The sequence below is a fragment of the Canis lupus genome, chromosome 35 (genome assembly GCF_003254725.2).
Source record: "Canis lupus dingo isolate Sandy chromosome 35, ASM325472v2, whole genome shotgun sequence".
Classification (NCBI taxonomy): domain Eukaryota; kingdom Metazoa; phylum Chordata; class Mammalia; order Carnivora; family Canidae; genus Canis; species Canis lupus.
Genome location: NC_064277.1, coordinates 9,619,110 through 9,645,157, shown reverse-complemented (window position 1 = coordinate 9,645,157; position 26,048 = coordinate 9,619,110). Strand labels below are relative to the sequence as shown.

At 36.6% G+C, this 26,048-nt stretch overlaps 1 protein-coding gene across 1 annotated transcript in view; it reads left to right on the top strand.

Moving 5' to 3' along the window:
- LOC112659662 (uncharacterized) overlaps positions 1-26,048 on the top strand; it is a gene marked incomplete at its 3' end in the record, with an annotated part of 258,850 nt that overhangs the window by 164,690 nt on the left and 68,112 nt on the right. The window contains exons 10-12 of the mRNA XM_049106032.1: positions 5,811-6,029; positions 8,047-8,299; positions 13,550-13,713. Of these exons, the coding sequence (XP_048961989.1) occupies positions 5,811-6,029; positions 8,047-8,299; positions 13,550-13,713 (636 nt within the window). The remainder of the gene's footprint in view (positions 1-5,810; positions 6,030-8,046; positions 8,300-13,549; positions 13,714-26,048) is intronic.

The following is a 26,048-nucleotide window of genomic DNA, read 5'->3' as shown; positions in this document are numbered from 1 at the left end:
ACACATCTATGTTAGTATTCTATCACTGCTTTCCCACATTACCACAAGCTTGTGGCTTAAAGCAACACAAGTTTATTATTTTTAAGTTCTGGAAGTCAGAAGTCTGCAAGAGACTCTTAATCATAGGAAATAAACTGAGGGTCCCTGGGGGGGAAGGGCTGGTGGGGATGGGGTAACTGGGTGATGGGCATTAAGGAGGGCATGTGATGTGATGAGTACTGGATGTTACATGCCTGATGAATCACTGACCTGAAACCAATAATACATTATAGGTTAATTAATTGAATGTAAATAATAAAAAAAGAAGTCTGCAGTGGGTCTCACTGGGCCAAAATTAGGTGTCAGCAGAACCACATTTTTTTCTGTATTCTAGGGAAAATGTTTCCTTGCTTGCTCCAGCTCCTAGAAGCTGGCCTCATCCCTTGCCTCCTGGCTCCTTTCTTCCATCTTCAAAGCCAATTCATTTGGGCCAAGGCTTTCTCACACTGCCATTCTTCTGGTTCTCCTCTGGTTGTCTTTCTGTGTCTTCTGCTTCCTACTTCACTCTTTAAGGACTCTTGTGGATTCATTGGGCCCATCCAAATAATCTCTAATAATCTCTCTATTTTAAACTCAATTGCTTAGCAAACTTAATTCCATTCTGCTACTTTAATTCCACTTTGCCATATAATTTAACATAATCACCCATTACAAGGATTGGAGTGGGGACATATCTGGGGGGAGGCCACTATCCTGCTCACTACATCATCTCAGGGCCTGATATATACATTCATTTAATGATGATCTCTTGAGTGAGTGAGTTGTGTCCCATTAAACCAGCTTCCACAAAAGAAGAACCCTTTCCTTCTTTCAGGTTTCAAATAAAAGGGCTCATTTTAAAGCAGCCTAGTGGTTCTTGTCTTTCTAAACCAATGGGAGAGTTCCTCATGGCAAGTCAGCAGACAGGAGTTAGAAAATTTATGAGTTGTACCAACTTGGGGAAATCACTTAACTCACTGGGGCTTTACTTCAGGTTCTGCAAAAGTCTGAGGGACCGTGATGAGGCCTTCTCCAACATTAACATGGTATGACCTATCCATATTTCTTTGATACCATTATTGTAATGACTCCCTGAAATGCTAAATATAAGCTTCAGGAAAAGTTTCACAATCACCGAGGATTCCATGTTCCAAAACTTCATAAATGGAACATGATGAAAAGAGAAATGAGAAAAACTCAAAGGAATTACACAAAAGTAAAAAAAAAAAAAAAAAAAAAAAAAAGCCCCTTGATTTAAAAAATGCTACATTTAGAGTATGGTTAGTTATACCAGAAAAGGGGAGTATGGAAATTTTAGTGGCATTTATCGATAGTGTCTTTTTAAAAGGATTACTATGCACAGCTGATGAATGATGGAGTCTGGTTGTATACAAATCCCTAAGGACTCCTGTTCACTGTAGAAGAGAGTTTAAGAATGCATTCCATGCTTTTTTTTTTTTTTTAAAGCAATTTTGGTCTTTTTTTATTATTACACTGATGGATCATAGAAATCTTGTTTGATATCGGGTCTCTATAAGGACTGGGCATGGAAGGGGGATATATGTGTGTCATATGAAATGTGGCTGAAGTTCAGAGAAATAGGTTTCATTTAATAGCTGAATACTGGATGACCTGACCATTCTTCTCAGCCTCTGGCAGCTCACCCCGTGAGCGATAGAGGAGTCGCCTGCATGAACTGAGGAGTAGCTGCTGGCCTCAATGTGATTTTGCAGTGATCTGTGTGCTCTATGGCTTCCTTCATAACCAACAAATCAATTCCCACTATACGTATTACACACCCCAGTGGCAGAGGCCATTTATTATCCTTTTGATGGTCATACTCTTTGTACATAACCAAGAAAGATTACAGAAAAGGAAAGAACAGTTGAAATGTGGATGAAGATATTGTACAATGGCACTGCATTTTATAATGCACCTTACATGTATACAAGAATAAAAGAGATGCTTTCTTTCAAGAAAATTTCAAAACATGGATGCAGAATTTTCTTTTGAATGAAATATATTTAGAGAACGATATATGGAGAGATAGTTGTGGATGCAGTTCACTTTCAGTACCCATTTGGATTTCAGGTACAAATTCAAAATCATTAAGAGAAAAGGACTGTCACTGTCATAGGAGATTGTTTGTAAGGCTATTCCTGACGACTTACTTTTGTTCACCTAACAAGATTATTGATATTTGCTTCTATTTCCCATCATCTAGCATCAACTTATGTCTGTATTAATTTCTAACTTTGCAGTCTATAATTTTTCAAACTCTAAATGGCTGATTCCAGGTCTTTCTTAATTATTTGCTCCAGATACTATAGTTATCACTGTTAAACAAACAAGTAAAAACAAATATTGAATTGTGTTAAGTAGGTACAGAGTAATTAAGTATTTTGAATTCAATATAAATTGTCCTAACTCAAATGTTCCACCAACAAGCATGCGTATCTGAATGCTGGTGGGAAATATTTATCAGTGAAACTAACGACCAAAGTATGACTTTATAGTGGGTTCTGTGCATAAACATTTAAACTGCTTAGTCATTTATATCAATGGATGTGAAAAGAAGAGTGGAAATTTCCAAAGGTCAAATAAGCTACTGTCTCTTCTGTTTTGCATCATTTGAGATTTTCTGGGTTTTTGCAAACAACACAATGCCAAATCTGTATTTGATTTTCTCTTCTCTTTGAAGAGGCAAAACAGCAACAGAATAATTAACTGAAGAGGAGCATGCACAGAATATTTTGCTTTAGCAGTGTAGAAAGTTCTGGATTTCATTTCACAGGATGATAAATGTAGTAAGGTATTCTGGAATCCTTCTATGAGGACTCTATTACCATCGGTAAACCAAAACCTCTCCGGGGCCTGTTTCCTGTTTAGCTGTTCCTCGTTTGTGTTAATTGAAAAGCATGCTCAGTACAGACTGCACATAGATGGGTCAGATGACGCTGTACATCTTTATGGCAAAAGACACACAAGAACAACAAAAAGGATCTGTCAGTGTCAAGTTCAATGTCTCATTAGTCCTGTGCGACCAAAAGGCTAAAGTCATGGATTGGCCTTCTAAGAACAATATGTGTTTTCTTTTACTTGTTATCAGTATTTAGTTTTTTTCTTTTATCGCCCCAAAGACTCTTGTTTCTATTATTTATCTTCTCCTTTTCACGGTACAATTATCATCATACTTAAATAATCTTCAGACAGAGTTGAGCTTTTGTATATATAATCTTTTGAATCTGCCTCTGAATTTCATTTCTGTTATGTCCTCACATTGCCTCGACTTGCTGTGGTTTATCACTGTCATGGAGTTACTTCCTATCATACTAGCTTCTCCTTTGGTAAGACACTTTTAATCAAGACCATTTTTTTGATTGAGGAATTTACTGAATTATTCGGAATTATTGTTCTAGAATAGAATCAGACACGCTACCCCGGAATTTGGAGACTAGCTATTATAAAGGTCAATCACGGATTTTATAAAACCAACATTTTACTAAGCTGGTGGGTATACACTGATAATATTTACGGTTCAAATTAAAGATTGATTGATTGATTTTAATTAATTAATTAATTTATTTATTCATGAGAGACAGAGACAGAGAGAGAAAGAGAGAGAGGCAGAGACACAGGCAGAGGGGGAAGCAGGCTCCATGCAGGGAGCCCGATGTGGGACTCGATCCCGGGACTCCAGGATCAGGCCCTGGGCTGAAGGCATCTCTAAAACCCTGAGCCACCTGGGCTGTCCTTAGTTCGATTAAACAACATATGCCCATCCTGTTTCTATCTCTTTAAAAATAAAGAGAACCATATTGTCTTCTACATTTCTTGGCCAATTTTAAAGTAGTTCTGGTAAATAGTGGAAGGGAGTGAAGCAGTGGATTGAGTTTTTGTTATTTTGTGATGGTAGCACAGGATTAGCACTGTTCTTAGTGTTTCATGTTTCTTAATTTAGTCATCATACTGCCCCTGGAGTATGGGTACTGTTATCATCTCCCCTTTCCGCCTTTCCGTGTGAGCAAACTAACGCATTAAAAGGAATTCTGTGTAGACAGAGTCCAGAGCTGTAGTCATTAAGCTAATATACTCTATATATGCTCGAGACTGGGTGGGGAATGAGTTCTGCCTCTAAATTATTTTCAAATACTTCATCTTCTTTCCTATAAAAACTCCAATTTTAGAAACTTTGAAAACATCTCTTGATCCCAACAGCAAACAGAGAGAGAAAACCTGACCTAAATTCGAACATTTTGCATTTGCTTATTTTATGTTTAGTTTCAACCCAAAATATCAGTATTGTTAAGAAATAACCTTTAAGTTTCAAATTCTCGTTCACATATTTTTGATCCTACATTAGCTCATTTCAATTTTTTTAAATAAAACAGTGAAATTTGAACAAGCCATATGCTAATAACAAAATATAATTTTAATAGAGATCACTATGGGTGGGTGAGATAAGCAGGAATATATTATGGATTTTAAAGATTTTTAAAAATAAGTTTTTTGTTTATAATAATTCACTTCCGTATTTCTCTTAAAATTTCTGATTATTGTAAAATACACATAGCATAAAATTTATCATCCTAACCATTTTTAAACATATGGTTCAGCAATATTAAGTACATTCACATCATTGTGCAACCAATCTCCACAACTTTTTCATTTTGCAAAACTGCAACCTGTACCATTAAACCTCTCCCCCCGCACCAGCTCCCCCTGCCCCTGCTCTTGGTAAGCTTCATTTTACTTTCTATCTTTGTGAATTTGACTACCACATATAAATGGAGTCATACAGGATTTGTCTTTATATGACTGGCTTAATTCATTTAGCATAATGTCCTCTAGGTCCAGTCACATTGTACCATGTCAGAAGTTCCTTCCTTTTTAAAGGCTGAATAATAATTCATTTGTGGAACATTTAGGTTGCTTCTATCTTTTGGCTATTGTGAATAATGTTGCTATAAACATAGGTGTACAAATGCCCATTTGAGATTTAGCTTTGAACTCTTTTGCATGTATACAACAGGAGTATTGCTGGATCATATGGTAATTCAATATTTTATTTTATTTTATTTTATTTTATTTTATTTTATTTTATATTTTATTTTATTATTTTATTTTATTATTTTATTTTATTTTAGTTTGTGTTCTGTTATTTTTATTTATTTATTATTTATTTATTTATTTATTTATTTATTTATTTTATTTTATTTTATTTTTTTTTAAGAGAGAGAAAGCATGAATAGGGCAGGAGAAGGGAAGGGTCATGGAGAGAAGCAGAGAGAGAATCCCAGCGTAGAGCCTGACTTGGTGCTCCAGCCCACGACCCTGAGATCATGACCTGAGCCAAAATCAAGAGTCAGATGCTCAACCAACCAAGCCACCCAGGCGCCTCATGATAGTTCTATTTTTTTGAGAACCTGTCGTACTGTGTACCATAGCAATTGCACCAGTTTACATTCCTATTTTTCCGTCTCCTCATCAACACTTGTTCTTTCGTGACTTTCTTTTCTTTTCCTTTTTTCCTTTTCCTGATGGTAGTTATCCTAGTAGATGTGAGGAGATACTTCATTGTGATTTTGTTTTCCGCTTCCATTTGCGTGCTTCTTTCCATGCTCCCTTTTAGTCTGTGATTACAGCAAAAAGAAACATACATCATCTGAGTACAAGTATTTATTTAAGAAATAATTTCACTCAATTTTATTTTCACGTCTTTATTATGGCTTCAAAATATTTTATTGCTGGCTGTACCTTGAGCTCTGAATTCATTATTTCTTTGTTTATAGCTCTTCTTCAGTGGCTGGTGGTACTGGATCTGGAGGATTCTTCAAGCATCTCCATTTTGTGAGGGTGTCAGTGTTTTCAGAACTTCAGTTAGCTCAGTGGCGAAGCCAGGGCTTCTGGTACATCATCCTGCTGATGGCTTCCCTCTGGTTCCTGAGGCTCTACCTGCATTACCTTGGCCAGTGGCTTCTCCTTCAGGCCATTTCAACTCCTGTTACAAAGTGAGTGTTTTCTCCTGGAAGTCAAAGGGATGCATTTTCATCTTGATAGGCCAAATGAAAGTACAAAATTCCTCTCTGTCCATTTACTGGAAGACCTAAAATGCAGGTATGATTTGAAAAGACAAAAATGTCTAAGAGCAGGAACGTCGATTACAGTTATGTTCTCATCTTGTGGGCCTGTATATACAAATGCATTACTGGTGCATCAATATTTATTTAAAATTTAGCAGATTCAAGTATGTTCTAATATCTGAGCAGAATCCAAAAAGGAATTTAGCAACTATATTTTATTCTGTTTTGATTTTATCAGAGTGACTCAGGCTGAAGGTATTTTAGAAGTAATGTAAGTATGATTTATCACCTATACTCAGAGAGGCAAAGATTGCTTCTTCTGCAAAATGATTGAATTCGAACAATTACCAAACTCAAACCCAGGCAGCTTTCGGGGCCATTATACTCTGGAAAAAGATGACGCTTTACAGGTTATCTCTCCATAAACATGATTCCATAGACACTATAGATAGACAGATAGAAATCAATACAAGAAGAATTCATTTTCTCAAATGTAGATGTTTCAGATAAAAATAAAGATGTGTATCTACTTTCAATTAAGAAGATTGCAAATAACTTTAAGACACTGGGAAAAAATATACGTGTATTATATATACACACAGAGTTTTTGACTGTGTTTTGAAATTAAATCCTAAACATACAAATGCTTTAGAATATGCACATTTACACATCCCTAAGTTACTGTATCTTCAAATCTTTTATACAGATACTATTTTTCTTCCCTTCTCTCTCTCTCTCTTTTTTTAACTCTCTTTTTTCTTTCCTTTGTGTAAGGGTCTCCAAAGCAGAAAGGACCTATGTCATATGCTTGAGGTAGTTGCTTTTTGCTGACTGCTTTTTTACTCCTTCAATAAAAAACATAAGGAAGAAAGAAAGCTCTATCTTTATTGGCTGTTAATAAAATAATACTGCAAGAAAAATACCTTGGCGATTGATTTCTCAAACATCAGAACATCTAAGAGATGTCAGGATATTTGGTTGGCTATTGTCTGGATCTACAGGCTTGAATCGTACAGTAGTTCCGTGTCACACTGTAGTCATGAGACATGACAGTAACTACAGTGACACCGAGCATTTCTTCTGCTCTTACTCTATGTTAGGTCCTCTGCTAAGAAATGTACACGCGTTACTTCATTTGACATTCACAACAGCATAAGAACAATGCATAAAACTTCCTTCAAAGCAAAGGTCAGGGAGTGGATAAAATGAAGAACTCTTTTTAGTAGAGAATTGGCAAAGAGGGTGCATGAGCAGAATGACAATGGCTGAAATGGGGTCAGGGGAACTTAGAGCACAATGAAATCTCACTTTGCTATAGAAAAAGGGTGCCAACGCCTGGGTCAAGGCTGCTTGAATGACTGGGCTCACCTTGGATTCAACCCATCTGTTTTTAGGTGGTGTCAAGTTGTTCCTTTTGGAACAGCTAAGAGATAGGATATTTTTGTTGGTCACAGAGCAGTGTTGTTTTGTATTTCAGGGTCTATTTAGAGGAATCACAGCAAAATTAATCAGGTGTGTTAAAAATCAGAATAATTAGCCTGGTTTACTTATATTTCTGGTTTCTGATAGAGGCTGACCCGTCACTAAGTCCACAGGTATATTTTGTAGTCCAAATAGCCTACCTGTGAGTATGTGTTATCTGCAGGGCAGCTCTTCTAGAGTACTTCGCTCAGTGGATAGAATTGTTATTCTTTCTATGCTTATCTATGACACAAGAACAATGGACAAGATAGAATCTGCCTTTTACTAGAATGTGAGCTCTTACGGTGGTCCCTACGGGGTTGGGAAAAGATGAAGCCTTCTGACATGCAATTTGGGGGCAGTATTAAGTATCAAGTTTCCTATATTAAAAAAAGAAAGCATATCATTTAAAAATTATTTTGTATCCCTGGCATCTTGTATAGTTTCTCTTGTTTACACATATGTTTATTTTGTTTTCCCACAGATTCCACTTTTCCCCTTTCACCGTTGAGCTTTGCTACCCAACCTCCTCCCTTCAAATTGCAGAAGAGTTGCTTGTGGTTGTGGTGGGACCTTTAGGTCTGAATGCAGTGATACTTCCTTTGGTTCTGATCAGATGGGGTTGTCAGCTACTGTTTGCCTCCTGCCCTGACGTCTTGTCAAAATTAATCATCACCATGGGCCTATGGACAATTCTGGACCCGTTGGCAGTGTTTATAGTGGATACTGTCCTGGGGGTAAGTCAAGTACAATAATCGGGATATGAGTTCTTGACATAGAATTTAGCTTTAGTGCACGAATCAGTTGACATGGGAAGTTTCAGTAATCATAAACAATTCAATATTTATCTTAAATAGAAGTTATTAAGTTTTTCTTCATCATAAAAAAATGATGGATGTCTCTTATAATCAGTTGAAGTGCTTTGAACTATCTTAAATGAACACTTCCAAAATAAGAAGGAAATAATGTTGGAGATCAAATCCAAACTAATTGGTGAATTTTCAAAATTATTACAGTGAAGTTTTATTTGATAACATTTTGTTGGTGACTTTGTTTTTAGTATAAGGATTTTCATAGCCACACTTTATTAAAAAAGTGATCATACTGTAGTTCCTTCAATTGATTACGTTACTTATTTGCTTTGTGATCTAATAGTCTTCTGTAATAAATATACTCAAGAAGAAGTAGAGCTTTTTGAACAATTATAAGTAATAACTGAAATTTAAAAACGTAGGCACCTAATTTGACTTTCATGATGCTCACAAAATGAAAGGAAATCTGAATTTCAACTAAATTATGTACTCTAGATCTGGCTGTGAAATATGGCCCCAAGTAAGAGAGCAGATGGATACTATAAATAAATCAATATGATCAAATAGTCAGTTATAAAATTATCTTAAGTTACCAAATAATATTCCATACCTGATGTATTTCTCCTTTCAAGAAGAAAAAGAAAAGTTTACAATTGGGTTCGTGTGTTTAGACTGTACTCATTGGGCCAAACGGATTACAGAGGTGGGCATTTTGATGGACTCTACTCATTAACAGTGTTTGAAATGTGCTTTCAGAACAAAATCCTATGAAAAGGTAAATTCTGAGTCAGCAGCTGGAGGGGTCTGCGATTCTGCATTTTAACAGATTCCTAGGTGATGCCAAAGATGTTGGTGTATGGGCCAGGCAGCACTGTGACAAGGTGCTGGGTGCTTTACTCTCCATTTCCTTTGTTTGCTAGGCTGGACTTTCACTTGCTCAAGGTTCCTGGGGTGTTCTCAACAAGACTGGGGACCTGGATGCACTGAGTCTATTAATGGCTTGCTAGGCTCTGTGTGAGGGTTCTGATAGCTTATTTCTAAGTGGCACGTGCTCTGCTAGAGATGCTCAGAACCTGTAAACAAAGGTGCTAGTTGACCCTGCAATCATATAGATCATTTAACATTATTAAAATGAATTAAAAGCAGTGCACATTGAGCCTACCAACGTTTCTATTTTTTTAGTCTCACTGCTGAGGATTAAAGGAAGAGCCAGGCACAAAGGAACGTTTGGAAGGCTGACTTGTTTCCAAGTCAGCAACCACCCTCTGGAGTCTCAATACCATTGAACACCTTGGTGACAGGTCAGAAGTGGTTGCATTTTCAACCCCATCTCTTAGTTTTTTTCCTCCTTGATCATCAACCTTATTCGGATTCTGAGTGGATTAAGCTGGAGCCAACTGGACTTTGTCCACGTTCTGACTTCCCTCAGACTTACGGTTAGCAAGGGGGGGCCCATGTCATCAAGGATGGTTGAACAGGAGGTGTAGAGAGGAATGCTGTTGGCATTCCGAGAGGATCCTTTTCTGTGGCATCTCACAATTTCTGCCAGAGGCCTGATGTGCATATTGAGCAGATGGGGTGCCACTCTGATCCTATGGCAACACCACACGTGAAGCTGTGTGGGGAGGATGAGCAGCTGTGTCTATCATCTTCTGAGATCTCATCATACAGAATGTGTGCAGCCCTCCTGGAATGGCTCTCCTTATTCCAATCAGGTCCTCTAGAGAGATTAATAGCTGAGTGGTCCACTGTATCAAAGGCGGCTGACAAAATGAGCGGTCTAAATTTACTCTGGGGCCTCTGATGTAATCTACAGGAAAGCAGCCTCCAGCAGGGCCATCTCAGCACCGGTTCAGAGGTCTGTAACCTGATGGAAGCTGACTTGGATTCTAATAGATGATTATAGCACCCATATCTTTCTCCACTTGGAGAGAAAAGCTGAAGGCTCGTTCCCAATCTGCACAATTATTGACTCTCCGGTTAGAATCGATCAGGCTTCATTGCAGATGACATCTAATTTTGCTGTCTTTAAAAAAACTTTAAAGCTGCATGCAATCCACAGAGTGGCAGCACTGGGGCCGACACATGGACACGCCCATTAATTAAATCAAAAGTCACATTCTAACATGCTCTCCAGTGACTTATCAGCACACCAAGTTTGGAAAGTCCTGCTCTAAAGCAGTGGTTCTCAAAGTGAGGCCACTGGACAAATAGCATCAATTTCACCAGGGAATTTAATTGCAATGCAAATTGAAATGTAAGATGTCAGACCCAGCCCCAAATCTATGAAGTCAAAAAGTCTGGGAAGGGGCCCAGCCTCTGAGAAGGGCCTATTGTGTTTTAACAAGCCTTCCAGATGATTCGCATGCTCATTAAATTTAGAGAACTGCTGCTCCACATGGGATCATAGTTATCATAGATTGAATGTCACTCATGAGATTCAGCTTGCCTGGGTTCGTCCTTCCAGTTCTTTCAGCACTTCCTTTCAGCAGATAAAGCCAGGGATCACTTGTATTTGATCCTGGTCAGCCAGCCAAGAGAGAGGCTACCTTACTTTACCGATATATTATGTTCTGGATTCATTTTTTTTTTAAATGGCAATCTAAAAAGAGATGTGGCAGATGGAATGGTTTGAGGCTGAGGCATTGAGTGGCTGTTGCTGCTAATAACATTTTGTTAGTCTCTCAGTTTGCTGGCTCAGAGGTTGGCAAAGCATTCCCGGATCCCCATTGATGATACAACAATTACCCTGAGTTCATAAATTCTTTCTCTGCCTGAGCCCCCAATTTAGATAAAAAGTAGAGGAAGGATTTGCTGTTGAATGTTTTAACTGATCAGCATGTGTTTATTGGCTATATATTCTGCACAGGATTTTAACAGAAACAGTAAGTATGGCACCGTTTCTTCAATATAGGTGGATCAGAATAACATAAGAACAAAGATCAAACAAAGATACACTGCAAGTGTCTTCATTCAGCAAATGATTCTTGAAAATCCATTGGAAGTGATCACGGATTAATAGAGGATAGACTTGGAGTTGGGGAAAGTGCGTTCTGGTCACAGCTCTGCCATTTGTCAGCTATAATGACATTAGATAAGTCAGTCTTCAACTGCTTCATATGTATCAAAAAAAAGTAATAATACCTACAAGTAGTACCATTTACCTTACTCACTTCACAGTATTGTTGGGACAACCAATTGGAAATACACCTTGAAAAATCTAAGGCACCATACATATAAACTGAAAGGAACAAGGATGAGGATTATAATGAAGTAATGATACTTATGCTCTATGTACAATACAGGATGTAACAGCCCTTGCCCTGATCCACGCAGGAACTTACAGTCTAGTTGCAGAATCACATACACAAAGATGAAGTATGGGCACTGTGTGATGAATGCCATCTGGCATATCACTCATTCCTTTATATCCTCCAAGTCTTTGTTCAAATGACATCTTTTCTCATTTCAATATTTTATAATACACCTCCATCCCTCCTATACTTTGTTCTGTTTCATGTTTTTCTTCAAAATGCCATTGTCTGGGATCCTTGGGTGGCTCAATAGTTTAGCGCCTGCCTTTGGCCCAGGGCGCGATCCTGGAGTCCTGGGATCTAGTCCCACATCGGGCTCTCTGCATGGAGCCTGCTTCTCCCTCTGCCTGTGTCTCTGCCTCTCTTTCTCTCTCTGTCTATCATGAATAAATAAAATCTTAAAAACAAAAACAAAATACCATCTTCTAACATACCATATTTATTGCTTAATCTTACTTGCTTATCCCCCAGCACCCCTACCCCAACTTAGGTGTAAACTCCAAGAACATGGGGCTTTTATCTAATTTTAGTCACTCTTCTATCTTCAGAGCTTAATGACACATGGTGAGTATTCACAACAACGTGTGTGGACCAAATGGATGATTAGCATCTATTGATTAGATAATGTTATTGGCATCAAATATATATCATTATTTGTGTATGTCATCAGTGAATCCTATGTCTCTTTCTTTACCTTTAAGAAATAGCAGCAGGGGAAGATCTAGAATAGGAGAAATGTATGACAACACTTACCAATCTTTGCCTAAAGCCCAAGTGACAGATTCACATTCTGCAAGGTAGACCAATTAATAAGTACAGAATATAAAAATTAAAGTTTTAGTGTAGTAATAAAAGAAATATCGGTTGGGAGTCAGAATATCTGACTTCTAGTCATTGTTCAAATGTTAAAGGATATTTTGGTATAGGGAAAACATAGATTAACCTCTCTGAGCTTCTGTTTTTTTGTTTGTTTGTTTGTTTGTTTGTTTTGTGTGTGTGTGTGTGTGTGTGTGTGTGTTTCTGAGGTTCTGTTTTTATCTATACATTTTTAGTATGGATTAGTTTTGACCATGCTCTTTTAAGCTATACTTACTTATATAATTGTCAGTTAAAAAAGTTAAGAAATTCTTCCTCCTTTCTTACACTGAAGAAAATATGCTTTATTTACATTTACATTGCATACTACTTCCACCTGATACCAGAAAGTCATAATTACAGAACACATATGTTTTGTAAAATTCAAGGGTCAAAGATGTCAAACGGCAATGTTCTAGGTCCGTAGCATTTAATATTTTTTTTAAAGACCTCATTGCCTTGTATTTATTTCTAATTCATACAGAATATGTTTTCGTTGTCTAAAATAAGAACTTATGGTTAAATTGACCTAATGTAAATTTTGGTTTTCAAGCTCACATTAAATAGCCTGATAACTTTTTTATAAGTTTCTAAAATAAGCCATCTATTTTATGCATAGCACAAATTAAATTCCTTTCAAATCTGCTTCAGTGAGAAAGGGGTATTTCCACCATCATATTTAATTTCTTCATATCTTGTGATCATTAAGTTCAGAAGTTAATAGTACATAAATAATACATGGTTTTTCCTTTATGAATTGCATGTAGAGTGTACACATTTAAAAGCTTATAGGGAAAAATGAGAAAAAAAAATCAACTGCTAAACCAGCCATGCAAACCCAGGCTTTTTCTTTTCTTTTGCATAGCTGAAGATCTGGTGATCTTTAGTACCTTGATAATTTAATTTAAAAACAAATTATGGTATCAAATGGTTTTCATGTATTTAAATTAATCTAACTTGATCAGTGTTTCCATCCTTATTTCTTAAATTTTATTTTCTTTCTCAGAGGCTTATGCATAATGGGGACACTCCCATAGCTGATGCAGCAAAGCTGTACTGGGTGTTTGTAAGAACCATGGAATCGGGAGTTCTCGGTATAATGCTCACCGTGTTAATTTACGTGCTGCTGTTCATCATTTCTTCTTTAATTTTATATTTGTATTGTCTCAGGTAAGGTGCTTCAGTGCTTTGGGTTCAGGGTGTTCAGTCTCCAGTCTTGTGCATTTGAGCTGTGAATGTATGATTAGAGAAAAGAAGTTAGATCCACATCTATATGTCTAAGATAGAAATGTCCTTGGTTAGGGCTCCTGGGTGGCTCAGTTGGTTAAGCATCTGCCTTTGGCTCAGGTCATAATACCGGGGTCCTGGGATCCAGTCCTGTGTTGGGTACCCTACTCAGTGAGGAGTGTACTTCTCCCTCTCCTTCTGCCCTCCTCATCCCCCACCCTGCTCATGCTCTCTCTCTCTCTCTCTTTCTCTCTCTCTCTCTCTCCCTCTCTCTCTCTCATGTATGCTTTCTCTCAAATAAATAGAGTCTTAAGAAAAGAAAAAAAAGAAAAAAGAAATGTCCTTGCTTATTTGTAACAGCTGTCACAAAGTCCAGCTGAGAAGCTAATCAACTTTCAGGGAAATGTTTTCTCTCCATAATAGAGAGATCTCCTTTTTCTGTAAACCATTATACTTGTCTCTTCAAACTGGGGGCCAACCAGAAACAAAGATATCCAATAGTAACCTGGTAAATTTCCTGAGAAGCTTATGTAAAATTATTTTTTTCTCTTCCTTCCAACCCAATTTCTTCCCATTCTTTCCACACACACCCCTGCCAAAATCACCAAGAGAAGTATTATCCTTCAGCTTTGATTCTGAATATCTTAGGGTTTGGCTTTCCAGGTCACTCATTAAGCAAGCAATGTATATATATGAAGAAACAGAAAAGCAACAAATTCAAGTATAAAAAGTGCTAGGAATACTTTTCACTCTGTTGGTGGTTTCCTTTGCTTTACAGAAGCTTTTGAGTTTGAAATAGTCCCACTAGTCCATTTTTGCTTTTCTTGCCTGTATTTTTAAAAGCCATTTTCATGTCTATGAAATCATTGGCAAAACTAATGTCATGAAACTTTCTCCTTATGATTTTTTATAGAATTTTTATAGTTTCAAGTCTTATATTTAAATCTTTAATCCACTTTGAGTTGATTTTTGTGTGTGGTATAAGGTAAGGATCCAATTTCTTTCCTTTACATATGGATATCCAGTTTTTTTCAGCACCATTTGTTGAAAAGATCATACCTTTTCCATTTAATATTCTTGAAGATCAGTTGACTACATGCATGGAGTTATTTCTGGGCTCTCTAGTCTGTTTTAATTGTCTATTTTTCTATATTTATGCCAGTGACATACTGTTTTAATTACTGTAGCTTTGAAAAAGGACATCTTGCAATATGTGACAAACATGGATGAACCTTGAGAATATTATACTAAATGAAATAAGCCAGTCACAGAAGGGCCAAACCTGCATGATTCCATTAATATGAAGTGTCTTCAATAGTCAAAGTCATAGAAGCATAGAGTGAAATGGTGGTTGTCAGAATCTAGGGTGTGTTTTCAACACACATTAAAGTTTCAGTTACATAAGATGATTAAGTTCTGATATCTGCTGTGCAACACATTGTGCCTATAATTAACAATACGGTATTATACACTTAAAGAATTATTTAGATAATAGATTTCATGTTGTTTTCTTACCATAATTAAAAGAAAAGTGCTAGGAAGAGGTCAACACAAGAGTCTCTGAGAGCATAGAGTAAGGGAATCAGCACAGGTCTGGAGAAGGATTAGGGCAGTAGCCAAACACATCAGTTGAAATATAACCCTTGACTAATTTTCCAAGATTTAATATAATTTGGCTGGAAGAAAAACATAAGGAAACATATTCCTCAGCACAAGAAAAAAGTATGAAACTGTATGAACATGAGAAAGTTCAATATATTTAGTCACTCAAAAGTACTTTAATATGGTGGGAGTATAAGACATGGGGCAAAGGAAGTTGACTGATATTCAAAGACTAGATGATAAAAGTCTTGAGTTTCATGTTATGGAGCTGAATTTGTTCTAATGGTAAAGTGAAAAGGTTAAAAGATTTTTAATAATTTTAATTTTAGGAAGATCACTCTACTAATAGAAGGGAAAGTGGCAGCCCGGGTGGCTTAATGGTTTAGCGCTGCCTTCAGCCCAGGGTATGATCCTGGGAACCCAGGATTGAGTCCCATGTTAGGTTCCCTGCATGGAGCCTGCTTCTCTCTCTGCCTGTGTCTCTGCCTCTCTCTCTCTCTCTCTTTCATGAATAAATAAATAAAAATCTTTAAAAAAACGAAGGGAAAGTGGTCAGGTTGAAAGCATGGAAATCTAGTTAGAAAGCCATTTCAATAGTCTAGACACTGTCAAGAGCCTTCACTGAAGATAATAACATAGGAAATGGACAGTTGTGGAATACTGAAGGAATAGTTGACATATATAGAACTTTTGGGCTTGTTGGGAATTGAAGGTGAAGGAAATAATGACATTTAGTAAAATCTTAAGTTTTGAAGTTGGGCATCTATGGGTAGGTGGTGATAGCATTCTCAAAGACAGAGATGACATGGAGAGTAAACATTTAGAGGAGATGGGCAATCAGTTAAATTTTCATTCCTAGTTGACCTTAAGATGTCATTGATATTGCCAAGGGAAAAAAACATCATAAGAAGTTAGATAAATCAGTGTAGAACTCAGGCAAAACCATATAGATGGTGAATTTGTGTGGAGGAAGTCTTAAGTTTCATTGCTTTATGGAGTAGAGGGTCAATTGGAGTGGGCTGAGTAAGGGATAGGGACATAGAGTCAGGTCTTACTGACTTTTTAAATATACAAAGTGATGCTATAAATGGAAAATGTTTAAAAATGTATTTTTATAAAGATAGTAGTTTTTAGGGCCACCTCGGTAGCTCAGTTCAGGTCATGATCTCCCAGTCTTGGGATGGAGCCCCAAGTGGGGTACCATGCTGAATGCAAAGTCTTGTTTCAGGTTCTTTCTCCCTCCCCTTCTGCTCTTCTACCCATTGCTCTCTCTCAAATAAATAAATAAAATATTTAAAAAAGAATGGATTTTAACATGAGTGTGGTTTGAATATATTTATATGCAAATATGAAAATTCTAAAAGGAAGAAAATTGCAAATGGCTAAGCAAGTGAGGATAATTGAATGAGGAAATCCCTGAAAACATGAAGAATAGCACAAATGGAGACAAACCCAGGATTTGGGAAAAGAATCTTGTCCCTAGATGTGATAAGGAAAGAGATGAGGGGAAAGCAAAAAGCATGGTGTTTTGTGACAAAGCACTGAAGGAATTCAAATAGGATAGACCTTATAGTTTTCTGTGAAATGGGAGGTGAGCACACTCCTCAATTCTTCCTTCCTTAGATCAATAATATAGCTGCAGTAAAGTTGAACTTGTTTTTCTGGGGAAGGGAAGAATATAGCTGCAGTAAAGTTGAACTTGTTTTTCTGGGGAAGAAGTCTTCCCTGATCATTAGCTTTCATTTGACCACTAACATGTCCTGTGGCCCCTAGGCAAAGATGTTCAGGCATTTTCTTGTGTAATATGGTACAGATGACACATATGTGTAGATCTTACAAGAGGCTCTACATAAAGCATGACCCTATTATTTAAAATGACTAGACTTTTCTAGGGAAGTTAAAGAAATAAAATAGTACATCATGTAGTTTGGGCTTGAATAGGATTAAAAAATTGTCAGATAACATTATGTACCATTTATTACATTGATATATCTCTTCTCACTTAAAATAAGGTGAATGTTTGCAACCATGCATTTCTCTGCCCAAGGTTCACATTTTTGTTATCAAGATTGCTTGTAAAGTATGAAAAAGGAAGTGTAGAATTTATACACTGAGTAACTAGGATTTTTTTTTTCTTCTGCCTAAATGAAATAGTGATTTGCTTTAAAATACAATAGAAGGATTACCCCATGAGAAAGCATGGATAGGAGGAGTGAGAAGCTCTGTAATGGATGGAAAAATGATTTGGGAAAAGGAAAGACAGACAAAGTGTCAGGACATCATAGAGAATGAGTCTGAAAAAGTCTAAGAGGAGTAAGTTTTGTGCACTCTCTGAACGTAGTCGCTCACTGTTTTCCATGCTTATGCTGTCCCATCAGAACTAGACATGCTCAGTAACCCCCAGGTTTTACTAGTGTTTTAGAAGCAAATGCTCTCAAAATTTCTTTAGGTAATAATAGAGGTAACAACAATCTCCTGCAGGGAAAATACTTGTATTTTTTGTATGCATAAAGTCGCTCTAATATGTCAGCCGAAAGATCGCTTTACTGATGTTTGCACAGCATCTCTCTCTAAAATGTTGGAGAGCTGAGTGGCCCTGTTCTTCTCTCCAGCAAGCGCTGCCATCAACAGAGGCATCTGGTCAATGAAGTGGGGTTTGCTCTGGCATAAAAGTAGGCAAAGAGATACAAAAATCATAAGAACTCATCTTCGTGAAAGGTGCCAATATGGATTTGTGCGTGTTGACTGATTTAGGTTAGCATTCTTAATCCAAACATTTAAGCAACAATCATTAAGTCTTCTGGGCTTTTGGATCAGTCCTGTCAAAACATGTGATAACATGACTAGTATTATAGGAACACAAAGGAGATCAAGTCTGTTGTGCAGACTGTTAACAGAGAATTTTGTCTAGCTCTGGGCACCGAAAGCTCTACATTATGAAGACTGGCTGTGTAAGCTCCAGATTGGACCCTATTGAGTTTGGCTGATTGGATCTTATTCCTCCAAGAGCCTGAGTAATTTATTGCTGAAGGGTTTCTACTAGAAAAATTCTCCCTCTCCATGGCTCTAGTAGGAGAGTTGACCTGCATGGGGAAGTTCCTGACCTTAGTGTAATTATCCGAACTGGATTTTATAGCTTTAAAAAAAGCATTAATCTTTTTAATGCTTCTTCCTTATTATAGGAAGAATATGTTATTTAGGAAAAAAATTGAAACTACAGAAAGGAAACAAAAAATAAATCTAGAAACACCAATAATATCACCACTGAGACAAAACATTGTTAATCATTTGGTAAAATTATTTCAATTTTTCCCCACGTGTATTTATTTTTAAAAGTTGAAATTATTTTGCAAGAATAACTCCATATGTTGATTTTAAAATTAATATTGTATGATAAATATTTTCATATTCTTTACTTACTTCATGAACATTTAATGTCCACACATTATTTTATACCAGATAAGCAGTATAAAATATTTAAATATTTCTTTGTTCCTGGACAATAGATTGTTTCTCATTTTTGTGCATCTTATAAATAATTCTGATGAACATCTTAAGACTCTGGGTCTTGTTCACATTTTAGATTATTTTTGAAGAGTATCCTAGTGACCCAGAAATACTGTTTCAGATAGAATGATGTTTCTAAGACATTAGATAATATTGAAAAGTTGTGTTTTTGAAAAGTTGTATGGATTTATACTTCTATAGAAGTGCGTGGGGGATCTGACCAAATCATGTTCACATTGTTAAATTTTTTTTTAATGGGATTTCAACCTTTTCTAAATGTGCCCTCCTTTGTTCCTAGTCACTAAACATTGTTAGTATGCTTATAACTCATTTATATATCCTCTTTGTGAATTGCCTTTTAAGTGTCCCTTTGGCTTTCTTTCTATGAGTATTCAAATGTTTTCCTTACTGGGTTATATGAATTTTATATATATTACAGTATTAACCCTTCTGTCATATTTTAATGGATGTTTTCTCCATTTGACAATTAACTTTTAAATCTATTTTTGATGTTTTAGAAAAATAGGTATTATAGGGGCATCTGGCTGGCTCAGCTAGATCTTGGGTTGTGAGTTCAAGCCCTACGTTGGATGTAGAGATTACTTAGAAAAACAAATATTAGAATTCATATACTGCAAAGCCTTTTGATCATTGTTAGACTATTTAAATAGATATTAAAATTTAAAAATCCTTCCTCATTCAGAAATGTTATAACTACTTACTTCTATTCTTATAAAGGCTGAATTTTTTTCATTGAACTCCTTATCATTAGTCATGTAGAATTCATTTGATATGGATAGTATCTAGGTCTAAACAAGACATTTTTTATTTTATTTTACTGGTCTTTTCTCTCAATTGACATATTTAGATATTAACTGTTTTGCCATTTTGTTTTACTTTGGGAAATTTTAATTCTCAGCTCATGTTTCCATTGGGATAAATGAAACTCCTCTTTTCTAGAGCATTTTTAAAAACTTACATTCTGAACAAACATTAATAGATAACCATCTATAGGCATCGGCATGAAGGAAATCTGTGAAGACCATCTACATGTCTCTAGGTGTTTGTTTCATGTGGCCTTGAAATGCTTCTCATAACCCTTCTGGGTAAAGCCTTTGTTGATATTATATGGAACCTTTCACTCTAAATCCTTTATCTGAGTAGCCTAAAAGATCTACAGGCTGCTTACATATTTCTTTATAATATTCAGGGAATGAGAAATCACAATTTAATTTAGATTTGCTTAAGCTTTTATATTCCTGGAAGCTGTACACAAATCTGAAAGACTGATACTCAAGTTAATTAGTTTTTGGGGGTGCTGATGTCTTCTTAATCATTGACTTAATAGTTCTAAATAGCCTTATAAGTTTTAGCTGTGGCCACTTATTACTTAGGAAAATTAATTTAGATTAAAATAATTTAAAGGTAGGTTTTGATGAGAATATTATGAACATATTCATTGTCTAGGGAATACAGATAAGATAAGCAAAGATTTTCCACTTTCTGAATCAACCTTCTTTGCAATATTCCTCACTAAAAGCAAACTATTATTTACCATGTGGAGAAAAAGATTATAAAAATTATCCAATTCATATACAGCTAACCAACTTTCATACCCCTTGAAACTGTCACCTAGTATGGGCACTCAATGCCCTAATAGCCCTAATGGACTATGAATATTGTGACATGTTTTATATAGGAATAGCCCTATTTAAAAGATTTGGATCCTACACTGGGTCAGCTCCAGAAAAACTGAATGACTAATCAAAATAGTTCATTACTTTGGATCCAGATAGCTCATGGATCATTCATGAGCCCAAAGGCCATCAGTATCCTCTCTCTGTTCCTCAGGCCCTAAGTTCTTTGGTGTAGGCAGTTGAGTTCATGCTATCTTTTCTTCCACAAACAGCCACATCTATTTCTACCTCAACTAACCCCATCTGGAGCTGCAAGAAGCTGGGTCAAAGATAAACTGAACATTTCTTGATACGCTCTTCTCTTGCAAAGATAAAATAAAAGCTGCTTAGTTAAGTTGAAGTCATTAATCAGTCATTTGATAATCAGCTTTTGGTGAATTAGTGTTCTTCTGATTCCTCTAAGACAAAAGAAAGTAAAACAGTCTACGACAACTTCTGTTTTCATCCCAAACTTTGGGAAATTGGGCATGTGGGTTTCTACCAATGAGAAGCAAATGTCAAGAAGGTATGTGTATCCAGAGAAAGAGGCAATGTCCATACTCTCGTACAGACACAGTCCAAATCACTGGTGTGGGCTTCTCTGAGGCCACGGGGGTGAGGAATGACCTTTCCCACTTCTAGGTGACTATCTCCATCTGTGCAGGAGCCAGTGTCATTCCCTACTTCTCTCTATCAGCATCCTGTATAATAGGTACAATTCATACTTATCACTGAAGTAATTAAACAAAAAACTGAATACTCAAAAAGAGTAATTATTTTGCTTTGCTTCCATAAAACAATGAGGATTCCATGTGTATAAAGTAGTACCTCAAACACTCAAATCATGTATTTAAAATGCTACGTAACATGACACTCTGGACTCTAGAAGGCAAAGTCGTCTACTCTAGAATTCACCATTGTCTTCTCTGTACCCAGAAAAGTGTCTAGAACACAATAGACACACAAATAATATTTGTTGAATTAAAGCCACAAATAAATCAAGGGATATATTTTCTTTTCCTTTTATTTTTAAAGATTTATTTATTTATTCATGAAAGAGAGAGAGAGAGGCAGTGACACAGGCAGAGGGAGAAGCAAGCTCCATGCAGGGAGCCCAATGCAGAATTCCATCAGGATCACGACCAGAGCCAAAGGCAGACGCTCAACTGCTTAGCCACCCAGGTGCCCCAAGGAACATATTTTCTTAATGATGTAGACATAACTCTTTCAAATATGGCTCACAAGCCATCTGTTAAAATGACTCTAATTCCCAAGTATTTTTTCATTTTGAACTCTCCACTGGAATATAATAGAGAAGTGTGAAAAAGACATACACACAGCTTTCATGTGTGTTAATTTGACTTACCCAAGAAATTAGAATGGATTTTGAATTTGAGTTTTTTGACAACACCCAACTTTACAAAATCACAGTGCCATGTGGATGGAGGAGTCTAAAAGAGTCATAATGATGTGCAAAACATTTAGGCATTGGATGCAAAAAAAAAAAAAACCCACAAAAAATCCAGAGGAACCAGGGAAGTGCTAAACACATAGTAGACATACAATGCTTTGTGACTCCCTTCTCACCGGTTCTCTGTTCTGATGCGATATTTCCAAAACTCAGTTCCACTTGCCCCAGCCTTCATTCTCTATCACACTCTCCAAGTAGCTTTTTCTTTTTAATCATCTGGTGAGGAGGTTCATATGAAGCTTAGATGCTCAAAACTACCAGTGGGTTCCTAGTGATCTCGATCACACTTGTGAAGGAGCTGTCATTCTGCAAGGTCACAGATGGTAGAAGTATCTCGGCCTTTAGACTGGCTTAAGTGCTGAAGCAGCACCATTTATTTATTTGTTTGTTTGTTTGTTTGTTTGTTTTTTGTTTGTTTGTTTTTGTTTTTGGTGTTAACACTGATCATGAGACCAGGACCTCTCATCAGCCCCGGGCTCTCCCAGTGGCCAAGACCTCACAGTTGAGTTTGATTTGAAAAAATGCTGTCTTAGTTATTCTGGTTCACTTTACTCCTTACAGTTTGGATTTTCCTATAAAACTGATGTACCTACATAACCTGAGTTAGTAACCTCATGGAAATAGAAGACACTGTGAACTGGAAAAGCTGATCCTTGTGACCATTAGAATGAACAAGAAAGAAGAGAACTTTAACTCTAATATATGATTGGATCTCACAGTCATCTTAGAATATCTGAGGATAGGGTTCAAAATAATTTCCATCATGTGCCATATAAATTGATATACTGGAGGTTCCACAGAGGGTGTTTAGTATTTTCCTTTCAATCACTAAATAGTAATTTCTGACATTTCCTGAACACTTACTGCATGTTAAGTCCTGATTTGAATATAGTATGTGGTTACTTCATTTAATCCTGACAATTCAGGATCTGTTAACATCGTCTCCTTTTCATACATGAAGACACCAAGCCTTATTGACTTTCAGTAATTTACCTAAGGTTACACAATAGGCCAGGGTCTCAGCTGATACCCATATGAAGTCTTCCTAATTCCAGAAATGCAAGATTACTTGTATATCATATTTCTTAATTTTTTTAAAAAAATTTTAAGTTAATTAATTTATTAATTTATTTGAGAGAGCACACAAGTGGAGGGAGGAGCAGAGGAAGAGGGACAAGTAGACTCTGTACTGAGCACAGAGCTTACTTGGGGCCCAATCTCACCATTGCAAGGTCATGACCCAAGCTGAAACTAAGAGCCACCCAGGTACCCCCATATTTCTTAATTTTTTAAACAATGAGATTACTTAAAATTCGTATTTGTGGTTAATTTTCACCTAACGAATGAATATGATGTAGTGGTTTGATACTTGGATTGAAGATTGTTTGGCCTGGCTTGAATCATGGCTCTGTCACTTCCTAGTTGTACAACCTTTGGCAATAGTTTTAATTTTTTTTTTTAATTTTTTTTTTATGATAGTCACAGAGAGAGAGAGAGAGAGGCAGAGACATAGGCAGAGGGAGAAGCAGGCTCCATGCACCAGGAGCCTGATGTGGGATTCAATCCCGGGTCTCCAGGATCGCGCCCTGGGCCAAAGGCAGGCGCTAAACCGCTGCGCCACCCAGGGATCCCCAATAGTTTTACCCCATGATTCTTTTCTTATCTTTAAATTGTGTATAGTGAAAAAAGAGAAAAACCTTTTTTTTTTTTAGATTCCACATATGAATGAAATCATATGGTATTTATCTTTCTCAGACTGACCTTGCTTAACAAAATACCCTCTAGATCCATCCATGTTGTTGCTAATGGCATAGTTTTATCCTTCTTTATGGCTGCATGTGTATACACACACATGCAATATACACTGTTTTCTTCTTTCTACTTATCTATAGATGGACATGAGTTGCTTTCAAATTTTATGCTATTTCAAATCATTCTGTAGTAAACATAGGGGTACATATATCTTTTCAAATTAGTGTTTTCATTTTCTTTGGGTAAATACTCAGTAGTAGAATTGTTGGATCAACAAAACAAATGAATAATCAAAAGGACAAAAAAGTAGAATCAGACCCATAAGTACAGAGAACTCCTGATGGTTGTCAGAATGAAGAGGGTGAGGAGGTGGGCAAAATGGATGAAGGGGAGTGGGAAACACAGATTTCCAGTTTTGGAATGTATAAGTCATGGGAATAAAGGGCACAGCACAGGGAATATAGTCAATGATACTGTAATACTGTTGTATGGTGACACATAGTGGCTACACCTGTGGTGAGTGTAGAATAAAATACAAAAAAAATCAAACCACTATATCATATACCTGAAACTAATGTAACATTGTGTGTCAACTATACTAAAAAAAAATGTTAGAAAAAAGAGTAAAAGTTTAATCTGCTTCTTGGGAATGAATTAATTGATTTAAATAGTATATTTGGGGGCACCTGGGTGACTCAGTGGTTGAGCATCTGCCTTTGGCTTAGGTCATGATCCCGGGGTCCTGGGATTGAGTCCTACATTGGGCTCCCCGTAGGGAGGGAGAGCCTACTTCTCCCTCTTCCTATGTCTCTGCCTCTCTTTCTGTGTCTCTCATGAATGAATAAATAAAATCTTTAAAAAATAGTATATTTGTAACAGATTTCTAATTTAGGCCGCTCAGTTGAGTTCTTTTTTAAAAAAAAAAAAGATTTTATTTATTTATTTAAATATAGAGCATAAATAGGGGGAGGATCAGAGGGAGATAATCTCTAGTAGACTCTGTTGAGCACAGATCATGACCTGAGCTGAAAACTAGAGTTGGACACTCAACCTACTGAGCCACCCGGTCACCCCAAATCCATTTAGTTTTATAATTCAGTTCTTAAAAGTAAATATGAGTTTAATTTAGAATTCTCAATTAACTGACAATTCTACATATATATGTCACTAGAGCTTCAAAATTGACATTCTGAAAAGAAATTCATGCTCTCCTCCAAATCACTTCATCTAGGGTTTCCTGTCTCAGTACAATATGAAGATCACCCATCCAGTTCTAAGAAAGAGGAAAGAGAGAGAAAGAGAGGAAGGAAGGGAAGAAAAAAGAAAGAAGAAAAAGAAGAAAGAAAGAAAGAAAGAAAGAAAGAAAGAAAGAAAGAAAGAAAGAAAGAAAGAAAGAAAGGAAAGAAAGAGAAGTGGAAGGAAAGAGGGGAAGGAAGGAGAGAGGAAGGAGAGCCTTACAACTAGTCTCTTTATATTCCTTTTTACTTCTTTCAATCTATTTTCCTTACAGTAACCAGAATGATTTTTAATTAAAAAGTATTTTATCACATCTTGCCTTAAATCCATGTAATGGCTTCCCATTGTTCTTGCATTAAGAGCTCTTGACATGAGTATACCACCCAAATACTTTGTACTTTCCTTGTCATTCTGCACTCTTCCTGCCAGCTGCAGGGCCCCCTGTAGGCTCCTTTGTAACCCCTTCCTGGGATTTTCACCTGTCCCCTTCCCTATTGCTTGCACTTACCAAGTATTTGGCATTTGGTAAGCAAGGGTGAATATTTGTCGACTGAGATAATGAATTAATGACCAGTAAATTAAGAAAATGATTGTTCCCTTATAAACATGAGACCACACGTATTTTGAAGGATATAAACTTCATAAACTTATGATAGAGCTATCTCTGGAAATAGGGGTAGAGGGGTTCCTGACAATTTCCTATTATGTGTGTCTTTTTATTTTCTGAATTTCTCTTTTTTTAAGATTTTATTTATTTATTCATGAGAGAGACACACACACAGAGAGGCAGAGACACAGAGGGAGAAGCAGGCTCCAATGCAGGGAGCTGGATGTGGGGCTTGATCCCAGGTCTCCAGGATCACACCCTTGGCTGAAGGGGGCACTAAACCGCTGAGCCACCTGGGCTGCCCTGGATTTCTTTTTCTTTTCTTGTTTTTCTTTTCTTTTCTTTCTTTCTTTTCTTTTCTTTTCTTTTCTTTTCTTTTCTTTTCTTTTCTTTCTTTCTTTTCTTTTCTTTCTTTTCTTTTCTTTCT